Below are 16,878 nucleotides of genomic sequence, written 5' to 3' on the forward strand. Positions count from 1 at the left end.
GACTCCTCGCCGTCGTTGGGTGGTTCACGTAACCGCTGGTCGGTTACGGCTTCCTCCACCACGAAGTCCATGCTTCCGAAAACAAACAATACAGTAAAACTAATCCCATACCCGACTTGGAATGGTAACCGGACGAGAGGCCGTGGTTCGTCATATGGATAAGCCGTCTTATCGGCTTTCCTCTCCCCGGGGATAAATATGTAAATCCTATCCTATGTCGTTTACTTTCAATTACTTAGTGTTTGCCTCTAATGTTACATCTAATGTGAAACCAGGCAGCGATGGAGAAAGAGGAGTTGACCTTTCGCCTTTATTCTTTAGACCTACTTATTTGGCTATGACATAACCAAAAGGATTGCTGTAAACTTGATAATGAACCTAAACAGTCAAAATGCTAGGCCGACGGTTAACGAAAATGCCACTACCCCACCCTAGTTAGTCCGCTTTAAGCCGTCGGTGATGCGATATAGAACGGTTAGTTGGGCGACTGCTTCACGTTTCATAGATCGCCATGGCGGCCATTTTAGTCGCATTTTTTATCCCTTTTCCCTGAACACTTCAGAGACGCTCACTGTACACTAGTGTTCCGCGGAACATAATTTGGGAAACGCTGCTGCAGTCTATGGTTCGACTTGTCCTGTTTTGTGCGTACGCTTTTCGTGTGTAAGACTAATACCTACATTTTATTATTAATTCAATTGGCCCCGCAGTATGTGTACCAAGATGGCGCACAACCTGAACATAGTATGTGTATTGTGTACCAGCCTAGGGTTCAGGTTGTGCGTCATCTTGGCACGAATACTTCCGGAAAGCCTTTGTTTCAGTATACCAACTTTTCCTAACCTTTGGTAAATTTCTTTCCATGTTTGTATGGGTTAATAAATTCAAAGTAAACCGATCAAAGCACGAATTCTACTTGGCGTTAAATCTGACATTCGTTGTGCATTACCTACTACACAGACATAGAACAGCCAGTTGCCAATATATAAAGCAGCCGTCACGTTAAATGGGTATAATGGAGTAATTTGACTAATTTCGTATAACAATAAATGAATACGATTAAGTATATTGGGGTATAAAAACGGTTAAAACCGCTGGCATAAACAATACGGGAAGCGTTACAGCGCGTGATTATTTCGCAACCGCCATGTTTTATGTTACGTCATCAAAGATTATTCTCGAACGCGCGAGCACGTGCTTGTTACGTTCTTCTACCACTCGTCTCATCTTTCTATCTTCTATTCTCTCACTCCTTTTTCAGAGTTTGTGATTTTTTTTTCCTTATTATACTCGCACATATCCGGCAAAACCACGCGTTCAGCCTGTCTCACTCTCTTCGGAAATTTCTTGGCGAGCGGTTCGGTAGCTGAATTTCGGCAAATCTAAATTTTTAACATAAATCAGCGTAAAGGACCAAAATGTGAGTATATTTTGTGTTTTTATTAGCGTTTGGAGTCTTGTAATGTTGTGTGCCTACTTTAATCTGTGAGTAGACTATTCAATCACTTTTGTCAACGGTAATATCTTCACTATACACCTATATGTTGTCCGTCACAGTAACTCAGATTTTCACTGGAAAATGACAACACCTCAACGATGGCAGTATTCTAACGCCAGTTATGCCTTTACAGCTGTGTAGGCAATTTATATGCTAATACTTGTGTACTTGATCATTTTAATGCAGTAACCTCTAAACAGACTAATGAACTGTTTCTCAGTTTTTTTTTTCATGTTTTATACCAATATATGGAATTCCAAATGACTGGAATAAACCAGTGTTTTGATGTGTTTTTTTTTATTCTTGTGTGCTTTGACTAAAAAGATCATAGAGGTTTTCGAAAACTAAATGAGCACAGAAAGTCTTTTTACCTTCCGATATTCTGAAATTCAAATTTTATTATGTTTCGAGGTTCAAAAAACATTAGAACAATTTTTTTTCCTCAGAACTTGTCCTGTATTCAGTTTTTTTCTTTCTGTACTTGACTGAAATATGTAAATCAATAATTTTGCTCGTCTGAATTTATCGAGTTATGGACTGTGTGTAATTCATTTGAAGGCTTTTATAATATTAATTGGAATTCTCATTCTGCTGTTCTGGAAAAAAAGTTCATTAGGGTACAGTTTTCCTATTTTAAGACTTCCTGACATTTGGTCTATAAAACACTACATTCATCTCTGATACGAGCATGTCTGGCACGGGTGTGCCAAATCGCAACATGTGTTGACAAAACTCTCAAATGCGTGAATTTTTCCAGAGTAATTCAATAGTCATGTTTTTAGTTTGCGCCTCCTTTTACTTAATTGCACAGTGCGGGTTTGCTGGTAATGTTGCTATTATTTTTGGAATCAGAACTGTGCTGTACTGGTGCATTACATCCTTACAGTCAGATTCTGCCATGGCATTATTGGAAGTAGACATGTTATATGCGCTTAGCTGTTCAGGCTATTTGAATTTCCATTCACTCAAAAGTTGGAAAGACTCATCTCTGAGCAAAGTACTGAAATTACAGACGATCACTGAACTTACTCAAAAGTAGACTCATCTGAGCTAAGTCGCGACGACCATTGAACTACTAAGAGCTATTGAATCCAAAGAATTATGGTGGGAAATCCAAATTGAGCAATTCAATTAGAAAAATATTTGAATTTAATAGGAGCACTCTGTCTGTGAAGAAAATTTAGGTTCTGTAATACAGTAATAGCATGCCTGTTGTTAATTTAAATTTTTTTTCACGTTTTTTTATTCATTTCAGAAATTATGTCTACTGCTACTAAAGCTAAAGTCAATGCAATTGGAATTGATTTGGGAACGACCTACTCTTGTGTTGGAGTCTTTCAGCATGGGAAAGTGAGCTCACAATATATGTTTTAGATTGTTTTTTGCAAATAACGATAGCCCAGCAGTGAAGCCTCAAGACTTAAATGTATGGTCTTTTCTAAACTGTAGCTCGTTACATATCTCAAGGTGTCAACTGCTGCCTGAACGTGGCTCTGTTGAGAGTGAAAGACTAGCATATGTATTGTATGAAAAACATTTCTGTGGCATTTCCCGGAAAAGCTCGTTGCATAAAACCAGATACTGTGTTTGGGCGTTACCTTTTTTATAGTGATATGCTATGCCTTAGTGAAATTTTGATGCGAAAATAGCAGCATTTGACTGCTTACGTTGTTCTGGTTTGTCATTTCCTAATAAATTTAGAGTAAAGGAGACTAAAGTGGCATAAAAACAGTCCAAACCTTTAATTTTAGTTCAAAAGGTGACATTATTAGTGATGAAATGCTGTTCTAAACGGTTACGCAATCTGTTAATTATTAGTCAGCATGACATTGCGTAACAATGTTTACTTATCAAACATCAGGCGTCGCCCCTAGTGCTCCCTGTTATTCAAAATATGACAAACAAAGGGAGGATTATTGGTTCGGGTTGCAATGAACTAACTTTTTTAATAAACTTGCTTATAATTATAATTGAAGTCGCATGCGATCACTTGGTTGTGAATTTTTAGCAGTCGATTTCTGAATTTTAATAATCGAAACTTTCAACACGTGCTAGCCTTCAGTACAATTGAGAAGACTAAGGCAACTTAAAACTTATCAAACTTTTGTTGAAAGTTTTTGACAGGGTAACGCCTTGAAAATTCCTAAGTTCTGGCTCAAAGTATTTGATAAAAGCTTGGCTGAGCTCGCTTTTTTTAGATTTTTGTAAAAAAAAAAAAAATTATTATTAATATGAAAATTTGAACTTTGAAGGTAAGACTTCAAATGTAATAAAAGTGAATCTAATCTCGACTGCCTGGTACTCTTGTAGTATGCAAACCAAGGTGGCGGACACCGAACGTAGTATGTGTACCAGGTTAAGGGTTAGGCCATAATTTCAGGTACAAATACTACGGGAATCATTTGGCTAGTCCCCGAATTCGTAATAGAACTAAAAGAAGGAAAATTGGATTAAAATTATAGCCTAACTCTAACCTGGTACACATAATACGTTCGGGTGTCCGCCATATTGGTTAACATACTATAGGAATACAGACTGCCCTAGTGGGAACTCATTGCATGAAGCAGGATTCCACTTTGATGTATTCCTGTGATCATTGTGGCCAGACAACATGCCATAATAAATGAGTCTAAAACCAATGTCACCTGCCTTTTGTATGGCAGGAGACACTGACATGACTTGGACAATTCAAAAAGTTTTAAATTTTTTTTTTTCACGAATAGTGCTTGTTCGACCGTAATATGCTGAACCCAATGATATAGGATTATTATTTTTTATTATAATATCATTGCATCCATATGCAAGTTTTTTTCTTTGTCCAGGTGAAAAATTCGAAAAAACAAAGTCAAAACTTTCCACATAAAAGTTTTGGCTTAATATAGACTATTAAAAAGGCTTATTTTGACAAAATTTTTATCAATCTTATATTCTTGAGTTTCAAAGCTAAAGCTGAAATTCTGATTTTCACAACTATAAATTGATTTGGAGCTGGAAGTTTTCTCAAACTAGACTATTGAGTTGATTTTAAATCCCCCCTTACCGAGTCCCGAGCTTAACATTATCACTTACATCTGATGTGTATATTTTGCTGAGAATGAGCCGACAAGTAATCACTCAATATTCTCATGACAGGTTGAAATTATTGCGAACGACCAAGGAAATCGTACGACCCCTTCGTATGTTGGCTTCACCGATACTGAACGTTTGATCGGAGATGCCGCTAAAAACCAGGTGGCGATGAACCCAAGCAATACTGTCTTTGGTAAGAAATTTTTGATCTTGATCGCTAAGTATGTTGATAGGTATTTGTCTGTTTGTTTGTCTGTTAGACACTTTCGTATGTTACACGATATCTCACGAAAGCGAGGTTGAATCTGCTTCAAATTTTACATGTGCATTCATCATATCTCGGACCAGAAACCTATTGATTTTGGATGAATTATGTTGAATAATTAGCGATGGGACACGTGGTGTCGCTTTTCAGTCAGAGGATACACTCCGCTAGATCGACAAGTCTGCGGTCCCTGATTGCTATCACATTAGAATTTGTTAATTTTAGAACCGATGAAACTGATTGCTTAATCTTTTTTGTTAGATGCCAAGCGTCTCATCGGTCGTAAGTTTGAGGATACAGCTGTCCAGAGCGACATGAAACATTGGCCTTTCGATGTCATTTCTGATGGTGGAAAACCCAAGGTTAAGGTAGGCAATTGCGAGCTACTCAACTTGCGGAACGCGGTCTAAACCGGGACTTTTCGAATATTAAATTTGGACCGAAGCTGCTTCCTGACTTTGAATACATAGTTTTTGTTTTTCATTTCGAAATCGTAATGTAATGCGCTTTCCGCTAAAACATTGAGGCAAAATAATATTTTCAGAGCATCGACCCCCTTGTTTACCTCCCTAGCATTCACTAATCAGCAAGATGTGAATGGTGGCGTGAAAACTGAACTTTTAGCGACCGAATCTTTAGCTGCAAATAACTGATAGTAAGGCGAAAGTATGTTTTATTCCAAAAAACATGTTGAAAATACATGCCCCCTCAAAAAATTGGCTACGGGCCCCCCTTGTCGGGTGCAGTCTTCAGGACCACTGGAACATATTTGTGTTAATTTGCAGCATGACTCTTAATCCCTTAGGATAGTTATCTTTACTCTTGCCATGGAATCTTCGGTACTCATGAAGTATGCGCACCAAGATGTCACACAACCTGAAGTCTAACCTGTTACACAAAACCAGAGTTCAAGTTGCATACTTCAGGAGGTCCAAATCTTCTCATTATACACATACCGATACAATGGCACAAAAGCATAGAAAAAGTAGATGGCCCAAAGAACCCACTGGACAGTACAAGAATAAAATTAACTTTACAGGTTGAGTACAAAGGAGAGCAGAAAACCTTCTTTCCCGAAGAGATCAGCTCTATGGTTTTGACCAAGATGAAGGAGACTGCGGAATCTTACCTTGGATGTAAGATTGACAACGCTGTCATTACTGTTCCTGCTTACTTCAACGACTCGCAGAGACAAGCGACCAAGGACGCTGGTATGTTTTGTTATCTTAGCATCAATGTAAGTTCAGTAAAACCAATTTAGCTTATGCCACATTTTTCAGAAATAGACTTCTGCGATCTATTTTAACCCAGGTGCCGGCCATCTTTTGGGTTGGGTTTTAGAGTCTGCCTGTTTAGTTTTGATTTTTGGTTAAGTCTCTTGTACATTTCTAAAGTTAGATTATCTCAACTTATCTTAAAATTGGGCAAAAACTATTACTGTTGCAAAATAACGGTCCTCAGATAAACCACCAATGTGACTGCATTAAATGCAAGAGTACATGATCATCTCATGCTATCATGCATTGAATTTATTTAAAACTTTGGACGAAATTTTATTCATGGAATTTTAGATCCTAAAAAACGTTTTGGTGGTGCTATGAGACTTCAATTACTCAAAAATGGTAAACTTCACATGAAAAATAGTTGTAATATTCTTAAAACAAGATTTCGAAATATAATAAATGTTGTGAGCCCAGCTCTGAATTAACCTTTGATCCCTCTTTTCTAGGTACGATTGCTGGCTTGAACGTTCTTCGTATCATCAACGAACCGACTGCAGCTGCCATCGCTTACGGTTTGGATAAAAAGGTGGGTTTACATATCATTGCTGACTCAGAACTAGGCACTAGGCAAGGCATACTATCCTATTCGCGTGGAGAAATTTCTACCAGACTGTAAATCACGAACATATATGGACTCGAGACTTTGGTAGCAAGAAATTTGGATCTCGTTAAGAAAACTAGGCAAGGCATTTCTAGTTAGACATAAGAAAAATTTGTCAGCAGTTTCTATTTTGCTTTTATACAAGTGGGAGGGGATCTCCCCTACAGTAACCTAGTATTTCATAGTACTGGGTTCCCCCTTATCAAAGTGTCTTCTGATCAAATATTTTAGTCTCGTTATTGTTGACGCAAGGTATTCTGGGAGGGTTGAACTCCTCTCGGCTCTGCCTGTGTGGTGTTGGAGCGCCCTCATGTGGTGTATATTCTGAGCCACAGTGTCACAAAGCAATCCAGAGCCCCGGTTTATACTGGTGTGGCTCGGAATGTCGCATATTCCTTGATCTTCCTGTAGTCACTAGTGGGCGCTGATAAGGGAGAAAAACCATGCGGCTGACAGTTTGAAATAATTCATAGCGACATAAGGTTGCGGTAACCAATAGATTGTAATTGATCAGCTCGTTGGTCTTCGGCTGCCCGGGATAATAAGTAAAATCCTATCGGATGATCAGGCCATTTTATCTTCTTTCCCTGAGATGACTATGGAAATCCTGCCTTGTGTGTCCATAATAATAATGACTTACTAATTGTTGTAAATTTAACATGAGCGCAGTACAAAGTGTTATTTGATTTTCTTTATTAACACTAGGTGGGAACAGAGCGCAATGTCCTTATCTTTGATCTTGGTGGCGGAACCTTTGATGTCAGTGTCCTGGTGATCGAAGACGGAATTTTTGAAGTGAAGTCGACCGCTGGAGACACCCATCTCGGAGGTAGGCTTGGTTAAATGGTGTATAAAATTGGGTGCTCTATGAGCAGGGCTACTTAACTGGCGGTCCGAATACAGCTTGTCGCACTGGCACCAATGTGCGACATTTCTGTCCTTATTTGTGAGCCATCATTTATCTAGGATTGATTAATTTTGGCATAAGATCCCAGGTTATGACGACAAGAAAACCAAATTTGACATTATCATTTGGTCCCAAGTTTGAAAACATGTATGCCTAGGGAATGAGGGCACAAAGGTCAAGTCTTCTTCGTTATCTCTGCCTGATTTTTTTGAAATGCTAAAAAATCACTCATGTTTGCTAAACTCTGTTCAGCAGACAAAGAAACTGCAGCTCACGAGATTGCAGTCAGCAGTGTAGCTTTATGGTTATCGTATTAATGGAGTTAACTCTACATACCAAAAAGTGAACTTTTGGGAACCGTTGAAGTAGGCCGTAATTGACAAGTGATTACATGAACCATTCAGCCTCTTAAAATTTTTCTCTCACCACAGGCGAAGATTTTGACAACAGGATGGTGAACCATTTCACCCAGGAGTTCAAACGCAAACATAAGAAGGATCTGAGCCAGAACAAACGTGCTGTGCGTCGTTTAAGAACGGCTTGTGAGCGGGCAAAGAGAACTCTGTCATCTTCCACTCAGGCCAGGTAATGAAGAGTTTTTTTTATCTGGGTGGGTGCAAGGTAGAAGTAATTTCTGAAGGTCGGGTCGGGCCTGAAATGTCGATCATTACATTCAGGTCGGGTTATTTTATACCCAGCTCATTTTGGAACATCTAAGAACAGTGGTTGCGCCCTCAAATAATTGTCTACGGCCCCCACCGTTGGAGAACCACTGCTCTGAGTGTTAGAATTTATTTGGCCAGCAATGCACACTCCCTTAGATCTGCATTCCGCGGCATCCCTGGTGTTGGTATTATCTGGCTTCTTTTCGTTGCCATATTTTAATCCCATCATTCGGGGCGGTGTTTCCCCTCATCCCTTGATGTGGTTTCTGGCACATTTATATATTTGTTCCAGTTAAATCTCGTCGGGGAGGGGGAATCCCGGCCGCAGCAACTAAGTTGTACTATGGAATGTTTTTGAGTCATTAGTGTGCAATAATAACATACCTGCTACTGCTGTAATTGATGGTGCTTCCTCCTAGCACTGGGTTCCTGTATTAGCGGACATTTCTTTATGGGTAATAGTTTCGACTCTTTCACACCACCTACTGGTTGGTACTTACAGTGTTGATGCTTTAGTTCTGTCCGCACTTTAACGTAAATGTCATGGTATTTTAGATGTTGCTCATAGCTGTCAAATGGGCTATTTTATATTTCACTCTGAACATGGCTCTGCACAAGCTACGGAGTTGTTATCGGTCTTCTATTAATTACTTTCGTCTAGGCATTTTGTAGTTTTTTTTAGCTGGTATTAAGCCTTTTCAACTCTGAATAAGACCTTGTTTGTGCTGCCACTGCTTTATATCAGTCAATTCACTTTCATTTAATGTAGTGGTATCAAGTGGCACAGTAAACCCGTGATTGTGGCCCCCAAAAAAACACTGAACATGGAGGGGGCCGGGCCCCAATTTAGGAAACCCTCTGATCTTGAAGGGGGCCTGGCCCCAATTTAGGAAACCATCTGACCTTGAAAGGGGGGCCGGGCCCAATTTTGGAAACTCTGTCATGAACTGAAATCCTTCTGTTTCAGCATTGAGATCGACTCTCTCTTCGAGGGCATTGATTTCTACACTTCCATCACTCGTGCTCGATTCGAGGAGCAGAACTCTGATCTTTTCCGCGGAACCCTGGAACCTGTCGAGAAGTCGTTGAGAGATGCAAAGATGGATAAAGCCAAGGTTTGTTCCGACTTATTTCAACATTGCATCAAACCTATTTCTTGCATGTATTGCATTGCCATATGTCTAATACTTCAGTTGCTCTTGGCACTTCGGTGATGGGCGTTACTTCGCTCAGAGGAGAGGAGTCTCATTTACTTTTGAATGAGTGCGAATAATGCACCTCCATAATTCTACATAGTTTTCTGAGTGGCTCTTGGCCTCCCGTAGGTACTCACTTCTGAGTAAATGTGCTTGACCTTGCTTTGATCGACTATTTTCATCATGCATTCTATTCCTAGATCCACGACATCGTCTTGGTTGGAGGATCGACTCGAATTCCAAAGATCCAAAAACTTCTGCAAGATTTCTTCAACAGCAAGGAGTTGAACAAGAGCATCAACCCTGATGAAGCCGTAGCCTATGGTGCCGCAGTACAGGCTGCCATTCTTTCAGGAGACAAATCTGAGGAGGTAATTAAGTTATTTTCATATTCGGGGAGGGGGATGTCCCTAGCTCTCTCGACTATGGTGCTGCCATTTTCTCAGGAGACGAATCCGATCTGATGACCCCAAACCTTTACAGGGTCATTCCGGGGGAAGTCATCAAAATCCGGTTTATAGATTTTTCCATATCTGATTTCCTAGCTCACATTCATTGATGTCTCTTTGGGGTTGAAGGATGTCCCCAACGTTTGTACTTTTTGTTGCATGAGGTTCCCATAGGTGGTCCCGAACTATGTTGAGGGTCTTGTTGTGGGGGTATTCTCTTACTTTTTCATATATTGGGAGGGGACTGTCCCCAACTCCTGTATTAGGTTTCTGCTTGCACGGGGTCTTTTTCTGATCTGTACGAACAAATAATATTTAACGTATGGTTGACGCAAGGTATTCTGGGAGGGTTGAACTCCTCTCGGCTCTGCCTGTGTGGTGTTGGAGCGCCCTCATGTGGTGTATATTCTGAGCCACAGTGTCACAAAGCAATCCAGAGCCCCAGTTTATACTGGTGCGGCTCGGAATGTCGCATATTCCTTGATCTTCCTGTAGTCACTAGTGGGCGCTGATAAGGGAGAAAAACCATGCGGCTGACAGTTATCAAAATTTTCCTAACGGGGATCGCTTTAATTCCTTCACTTTGGTGAAACTTGTGTGTTTGTATGGTTTTAAAAAAATAAAAATAAAACACCTCAAAAATACACATCAGATCAGTCGATTCTCAGCATTGGTATGTGGGTTCTTGCAGCTTCGAGTATCTTACATAAATAAACAATTGTTTAATCGCAAACTAAAATGCAGAGATCAAAATGAAAGTTTTATTTCAGGTGCAAGATCTTCTGCTCCTCGATGTGGCTCCGTTGTCTCTTGGTATCGAGACCGCTGGAGGCGTCATGACTGCTCTAATCAAGCGTAACACGACTATTCCGACCAAACAACAACAGACTTTCACGACCTACTCGGACAATCAGCCTGGTGTGCTCATCCAGGTATGTTAAAAGCTGATGTAAGATTGATGTCACATCATTTTTGTGTTCTGTGGCATATAGGTAATATTTGTGACATTTTGTCAATGTTTGTGGCATTTTAGCCATGGTTTATGGCACTTTTGTCCTGTTTAGTGGCATTCATGCAGTAACCTATGACATTTTTGTCATGGTCTGTGACGTTTTTGTAGTGGCCCGTGGCAGTATAGTCGTGATTCATGGCATATTCGACATAATCTTTGGCATTTGCCACGCATTACTCCTACACCACTATGATGACATCTTTTATCAGCTGTGTCTAGGCCTCTGAGATTGGCTGTGATGACTGACTAGAGTCCCTGAGTGGTGATTTCATAAGTGACCTTTTTTTGTGTATAATTGTCCGATACCAATGCAAAGGTGCCAATATTGCCACTGATGTTTCAAGTTGTCGCTACTCTTGACTTTTTTCAAGTCTTCAAAAACTTAAAAGGGGTATTTTACACATCCTGGAACTCGCAACCTCAAATCTAAACTTAAGATTCGCTACTAACGGTTTAATAAGAAAATACTTTATTGCATTTTAACTTTGTATGTAATTAATGCAAGGATGCAACTCCGATATATCGATGCATTTCTATTCGGAATGTCCTGATTATGGTTTTCTAATTCCAGGTCTATGAAGGGGAGAGAGCCATGACCAAAGACAACAACATTCTTGGAAAATTTGAGTTGACTGGCATCCCTCCCGCACCAAGGGGAGTTCCCCAGATTGAGGTCTGCTTTGACATTGATGCCAATGGTAAGTTTCTGTATTTAAATTTTTGTTACTCTGGGGGTAGGGGATCTCCCCATGTATATCCCGTCTGTCTTCTTCAACCCCTAATACTCCACGCATATCACTGCCTATTTGAATGAGTTTAGGATCTCCTGTCTGTTTCAACTCCTAATATCCCTAGTATCTAAGTATCCTAGTATTTTCTGAGAAATTTTCTTCAAGATTCTTCGATTTTTAACATCTAGGTATTCTTGACTTGATTTATCACTGATCCAGATTTAATGCTAGAATTGAAAATCTGAATCGTTAAGTCAGTGGTTCCCAAACCACGCGGCAATGACGCCCTGCGTAACGCTTTAATATGGCCCACTGAAGTAGTTTAACCATTCTAGATGCTGCCAATTGTTACGTCATTATCATAGTTAAGTATGTATCTATTTGTAACAATTCAGTTCGGTATCTTAATTATACGTATCGGTGTTGGCCCCTTGCAGGCGTTCCCCTCTTCTGGCCAATTTTGACATGCGTTCAACTCTGGAAACCCCTGCTTTAAATCGATCTTTCTGTTATGTAACATTGACTTTTTGTTCAGGAATCTTGAATGTGTCGGCTTCTGACAAGAGCACTGGACGTGAGAATAAGATCACAATCACCAATGATAAGGGCAGACTCAGCAAGGAAGATATTGAGAGAATGGTAAGTGCTGCAGCATTTTTGTCATGGACTGTGGCATTTTTGTTTCGGACTGTGGCATGTTTGCTGTCACCCATGGCTTTTTGCCATTGTGACTTTTTTTTGTGTCATGGGTCGTGATATTGTGGCATTTGTCACAGATTGTGGCATTTTCACTGTGACCTGTGGCATTATGCCATGGATTGTAACAGCCGGCTTTGACTTTTGTGTCATGCACCATGGCTTTTCTGACATGGGTCGTGGAATTTGTCACGGACTGGCTTTTGTGTCGTGGACCGTGGCATGATAGTCGTGATTCATGGCATATTCCGTATATTCTTCGGCATTTGCCACGCATTATTCTTGCACCACTATGATGACAACTTTTATCAGCTGTGTCTAGGCCTCTGAGATTAGCTATGATGACTGACTAGAGTCCCTGAGTGGAGCAAGTTGCAACAATTTCTAACCCAGAGCCCAAGATATTTTCTTCCTAAATTAACTTTATTTCCATTTCTATTCATCAAAGGTTGCCGAAGCTGACAAGTACAAGGAAGAAGATGAAAAACAAAAGGAGCGAATTTCCGCAAAGAATGCTTTGGAGTCGTACTCGTACAACATCAAACAAACAGTGGAAGATGAAAAATTGAAGGTAAAAGGAGTGGTTTTTGTTCAAACTTCACGACTGGGGGAAACTCTCCTTTCCTCTGGGATAGTGGTTTCTACCTTTTCGTTACTTTATTTTTCAGAAATGTTTATTCCTGCCTCGCTATGCTTGAGAAAGTATTCAGATCTCCAATGGGCTAATAATATGATTAACAAGTGTTACTTACATTCAAGTCGCACTTCCGCCAAACCTCGTGTCATGCCTGGGAGGCAGCTTTCCCTTTTTCTTAGTACAGTGTTTCAAACGTTTTTGTTACTTTTGACTATTTTTGAACTCTTCGTTTCTCCCTCGCTATGCATAAAATAGTACTACCGTAGTATGTGAACCAAGATGGCGGACACCGGAACGTAGTATGTGTACCAGGTTATGCCATAGTTTCAGGTAAAAATACTACGGCAGGCACTTGGCCAGTCCCAGAACTTAATAATAGAACTTAAATAAGAAAATTTTGAATAAAGTTATGGCCTAACTCTAACCTGGTACACATAATACGTTCGGGTGTCCGCCATATTGGTTAACATACTATAGGAATACAGACTGCCCTAGTGGGAACTCATTGCATGAAGCAGGATTCCACTTTGATGTATTCCTGTGATCATTGTGGCCAGACAACATGCCATAATAAATGAGTCTAAAACCAATGTCACCTGCCTTTTGTATGGCAGGAGACACTGACATGACTTGGACAATTCCAAAAGTTTCAACAAGTTTTTTTTTTGATTATATTAGTACACCATCTTGGTGCACATACTACAGTAGCACCCTTAGTACACCATTTTCAAACTGGTCATTGATTAACCACTGTTACATGCAAGCCGCACCCCTATCTTTGTATAGAATGAGTAGTTGTGAAAATATGTATGATAGGAATGAAAAAGAATATTACTAATACTCGGGGATAACCAGAAATGAATATTTTACTATTCCGAATACATTCTGAAAATTATTTGAGTTGATATATTGTATGTTTTGATCGACTTGTCTGACGGCTTTATATCCCTATTTTTTAAATAAAAGTTCTGAGTTATTCCTCAATCCAAAAATGTACTATTATCAAATATATTAAGTTTCGAATGTATTCTAATATTCGACTCGTTTTAAACATCCTAGTAATACTACAGCAATTAAAATCAAACTTCCTCTCGAGAACCACAAAATCCTCCCTGGAGAGAAAACTTGGCCCTAAAATTAAGTCATCTCGTATAGACTTTCTTCAGACTAAAATAAATTTATCCCATATTTTTCGACTTTCCTATTTTCTCAGAGAATTTCAAGTTAGGCCATCTGACAGCCTTTCCCCCACCCTGGGATAATATGAAAGTTTTATCCTATGATTAAAATCCATTTCTATGATTAGGCCATCTTACCGGCTTTCCTCTCCCACAAATAAATATGTATCGTCTAAATAACTGCCTTGTTCATTCTCAGGACAAGATTTCTGACGACGACAAGAAACAGATTCTCGACAAATGCAAGGAGACAATTGATTGGTTGGATCATAACCAGGTAAACTGTCTTGTCATCCTTTCTAATTTGTTCGCTTTATAAACGACCACTGCTGGGATGAGCTTTGACAATCCAACTCTGAAAATAAATTTGTGGAGTTTTTAGTAAACTGAGCAGTGACTATCCTATTGTGGGTCGCGAAGTATTTCTAAAATGTTACATGAACTTTCCGATTAGATCGGGAAATTGTGGCATTATCATTACATGACAATTAGGTAACTTAACATTGTGCCCATGTATTGGCAAAACGAAGTAACATCGTCTCTCATAACCAACTACCTTTTTTCTCTCATCAAATCTCACTTGAGATCTAATATTGGGCTGTTTAGTCCATGCAACTGAAAACAAATAACTGGCTAACCTGTCCCATACCCGTCATGAACTGGTAACCGGACGAGAGTGCGTGGTTCGTCATATAATTAAGCTGACATATCCGGGATAAATAAGTGAATCCTATTCTAATTGGCTGACTAATCCCAAACCCAACATGGACTGGTGACTGGATCTTATCGGTTTTCCACTCCCTGGATAAGTATATGCAAATGCTACAGTGACAGTATGAGTAAAATACAATTAAATTAGGGCAGTAGGCTTTGGTACTGAAGTAGGTATCAGAATATATTGGTTAAAACACCTTTGCTAACCAATATATTCCAATACATACTTCGGCGCTCCCGAAGTATGCGAACCAAGATGGCGGACATCGGATCGTAACAGGTTAGGGTTAGGCGATAATTTTTTTCCAATTTTCCTTATTTTAGTCCTATTATCAGTTCGAAGACTAGCCAAGAGCCTCCCGTAGTATTTATACCTAAAATTATGGCCTAACCCTAACCTGTTACCCATGTTACGTTCCGATGTCCGCCATCTTGGTTTGCATACTTCGGGAGCCCCCATACTTCAGTACCATAGCGCCTACTATCCTAATTCTACATATTTCACTCATACTCTTAATTGGTGTAATCTGCAATATAATTTTGTGAATGAAGTGGTCTAGCTAGCCCATTACACTGGTTAGGCAGTCTTATCTACTTCTCACTCTGGATAAATATGTAAAACCTATTCTCTTATGCCTCACAGACTGCAGAGAAGGATGAGTTCGAGCATCAGCAGAAGGAATTGGAATCTGTTTGCAACCCCATTATGACCAAACTATACCAATCAGCTGGTGGTGCGGAAGGAATGCCAGGCGGTATGCCCGGAGGAATGCCGGGTGGTATGCCAGGTTCGTCATCTTTCTCATTTTATCACAAATAGGAAGTGCTTAAGTAGTGTAGGCAGAAAAAATGTCTCTAACTGCAATGTATAAAAGGGATGTCCAAGACCGCCTCGAAAATACCTAGCTAACAGTAAGCTACAAATAAAAGACAGCAAGACGAAAGTATGTTTTATTTAAAAAAACGTTAAAAATATGTGGATGGAACGTAAATAATGAGTAAATGGAAGTTTCAAAAACAAACAAATAAGGAGGGCAATATCAAATCCAACAAATATTTTTATTTTTAATTAGCTTCGCGTCCCCTCAAAAATGTCTACCTACACCTTGTGAGGCGCACCTCACTGTTTGAGAACCACTGCTTTGGTTCCATTACATTTGAACTCACGTACATTTGAACCCATGACAATTGCACCTGTATGCTATTGCACCTATGGAATCTTTTTTGTTTTTCGGATAGTTGAACCCATACTAACCCTAACCCATGGGTTTTAGCACCCGCATATAGATTGAACCCGCGGATATACACATGGGTTCAAATGTACGGTCACCACTGCTTTATGTAGTTTAGGACCACCTGTATTTTTGCCCGATTTTTAGAGAAGATCTTCATTAACTCCCGAGTCTAACTCTTTTAACAAAGCTTTTTTCATTCTTTAGGTGGTTTCCCTGGTGCAGGAGGTGCCCCACCACAAGACAGCAGCGCTGGAGGACCAACCATTGAAGAAGTCGATTAAATATTTACTCATCACAATGACTAGAATAACTTTATTGTAAAAAAGTGAATCTGAAGCTGATTTTGTAAAATTTGTTCAACAATTATCTTCTCTGCCATATAGTCAACGCTCGCCTGAAGAATTTCTGTTATGATGTATATGAAATTACTGCATAATTCTTTGAGTCTATCTTGAAGGTGATTTCTACTGACAAATCAAAACCATTTCACCATTTTTTGTCAAAAATTAGAAGTAATTTATGTAATGGCCAGCTGTGATATTGAAACTTCGTATTAATATTTGTCCCATTGTATTTTAAATCCTAAAAACAAAGTTTTTGTTTCCCCATCTGGGAGTGCAAAGAATTGTGTTCCAGGTTGACCCGTCATTCAAAACTGTCATAAAATTGTTCCATAAGTTGTTTCTGCCTTCGAAATGTCGCAGATGTTTCGAATGTTCCTCAATAAAAATGATTCGTTGTA

At 39.5% G+C, this 16,878-nt stretch overlaps 1 protein-coding gene and 3 non-coding genes across 4 annotated transcripts; all 4 read left to right on the top strand.

The window, feature by feature from the left end:
- The first annotated feature begins 1,263 nt into the window (after positions 1 to 1,263).
- LOC120342403 (heat shock cognate 71 kDa protein) lies at positions 1,264 to 16,878 on the top strand. Its single transcript, XM_039411217.2, has 17 exons — positions 1,264 to 1,420; positions 2,754 to 2,848; positions 4,631 to 4,760; positions 5,094 to 5,200; positions 5,872 to 6,043; positions 6,562 to 6,641; positions 7,422 to 7,545; positions 8,055 to 8,208; positions 9,256 to 9,403; positions 9,685 to 9,855; positions 10,704 to 10,865; positions 11,517 to 11,643; positions 12,212 to 12,315; positions 12,821 to 12,943; positions 14,387 to 14,464; positions 15,545 to 15,689; positions 16,341 to 16,878. The coding sequence occupies exons 2-17, from the start codon at positions 2,759 to 2,761 to the stop codon at positions 16,415 to 16,417; spliced, it is 1,992 nt and encodes a 663-aa protein (XP_039267151.1). The 5' UTR covers positions 1,264 to 1,420; positions 2,754 to 2,758; the 3' UTR covers positions 16,418 to 16,878.
- LOC120343581 (small nucleolar RNA SNORA73 family) lies at positions 6,959 to 7,174 on the top strand. The gene has a single exon (XR_005569642.2). It is a non-coding gene; the product is annotated as a small nucleolar RNA SNORA73 family (small nucleolar RNA).
- On the top strand, positions 8,430 to 8,734 carry LOC120343587 (small nucleolar RNA SNORA53). The gene has a single exon (XR_005569648.2). It is a non-coding gene; the product is annotated as a small nucleolar RNA SNORA53 (small nucleolar RNA).
- On the top strand, positions 10,260 to 10,475 carry LOC120343580 (small nucleolar RNA SNORA73 family). Its single transcript, XR_005569641.2, has one exon. It is a non-coding gene; the product is annotated as a small nucleolar RNA SNORA73 family (small nucleolar RNA).

This window comes from Styela clava, chromosome 3 (genome assembly GCF_964204865.1).
Source record: "Styela clava chromosome 3, kaStyClav1.hap1.2, whole genome shotgun sequence".
NCBI lineage: Eukaryota > Metazoa > Chordata > Ascidiacea > Stolidobranchia > Styelidae > Styela > Styela clava.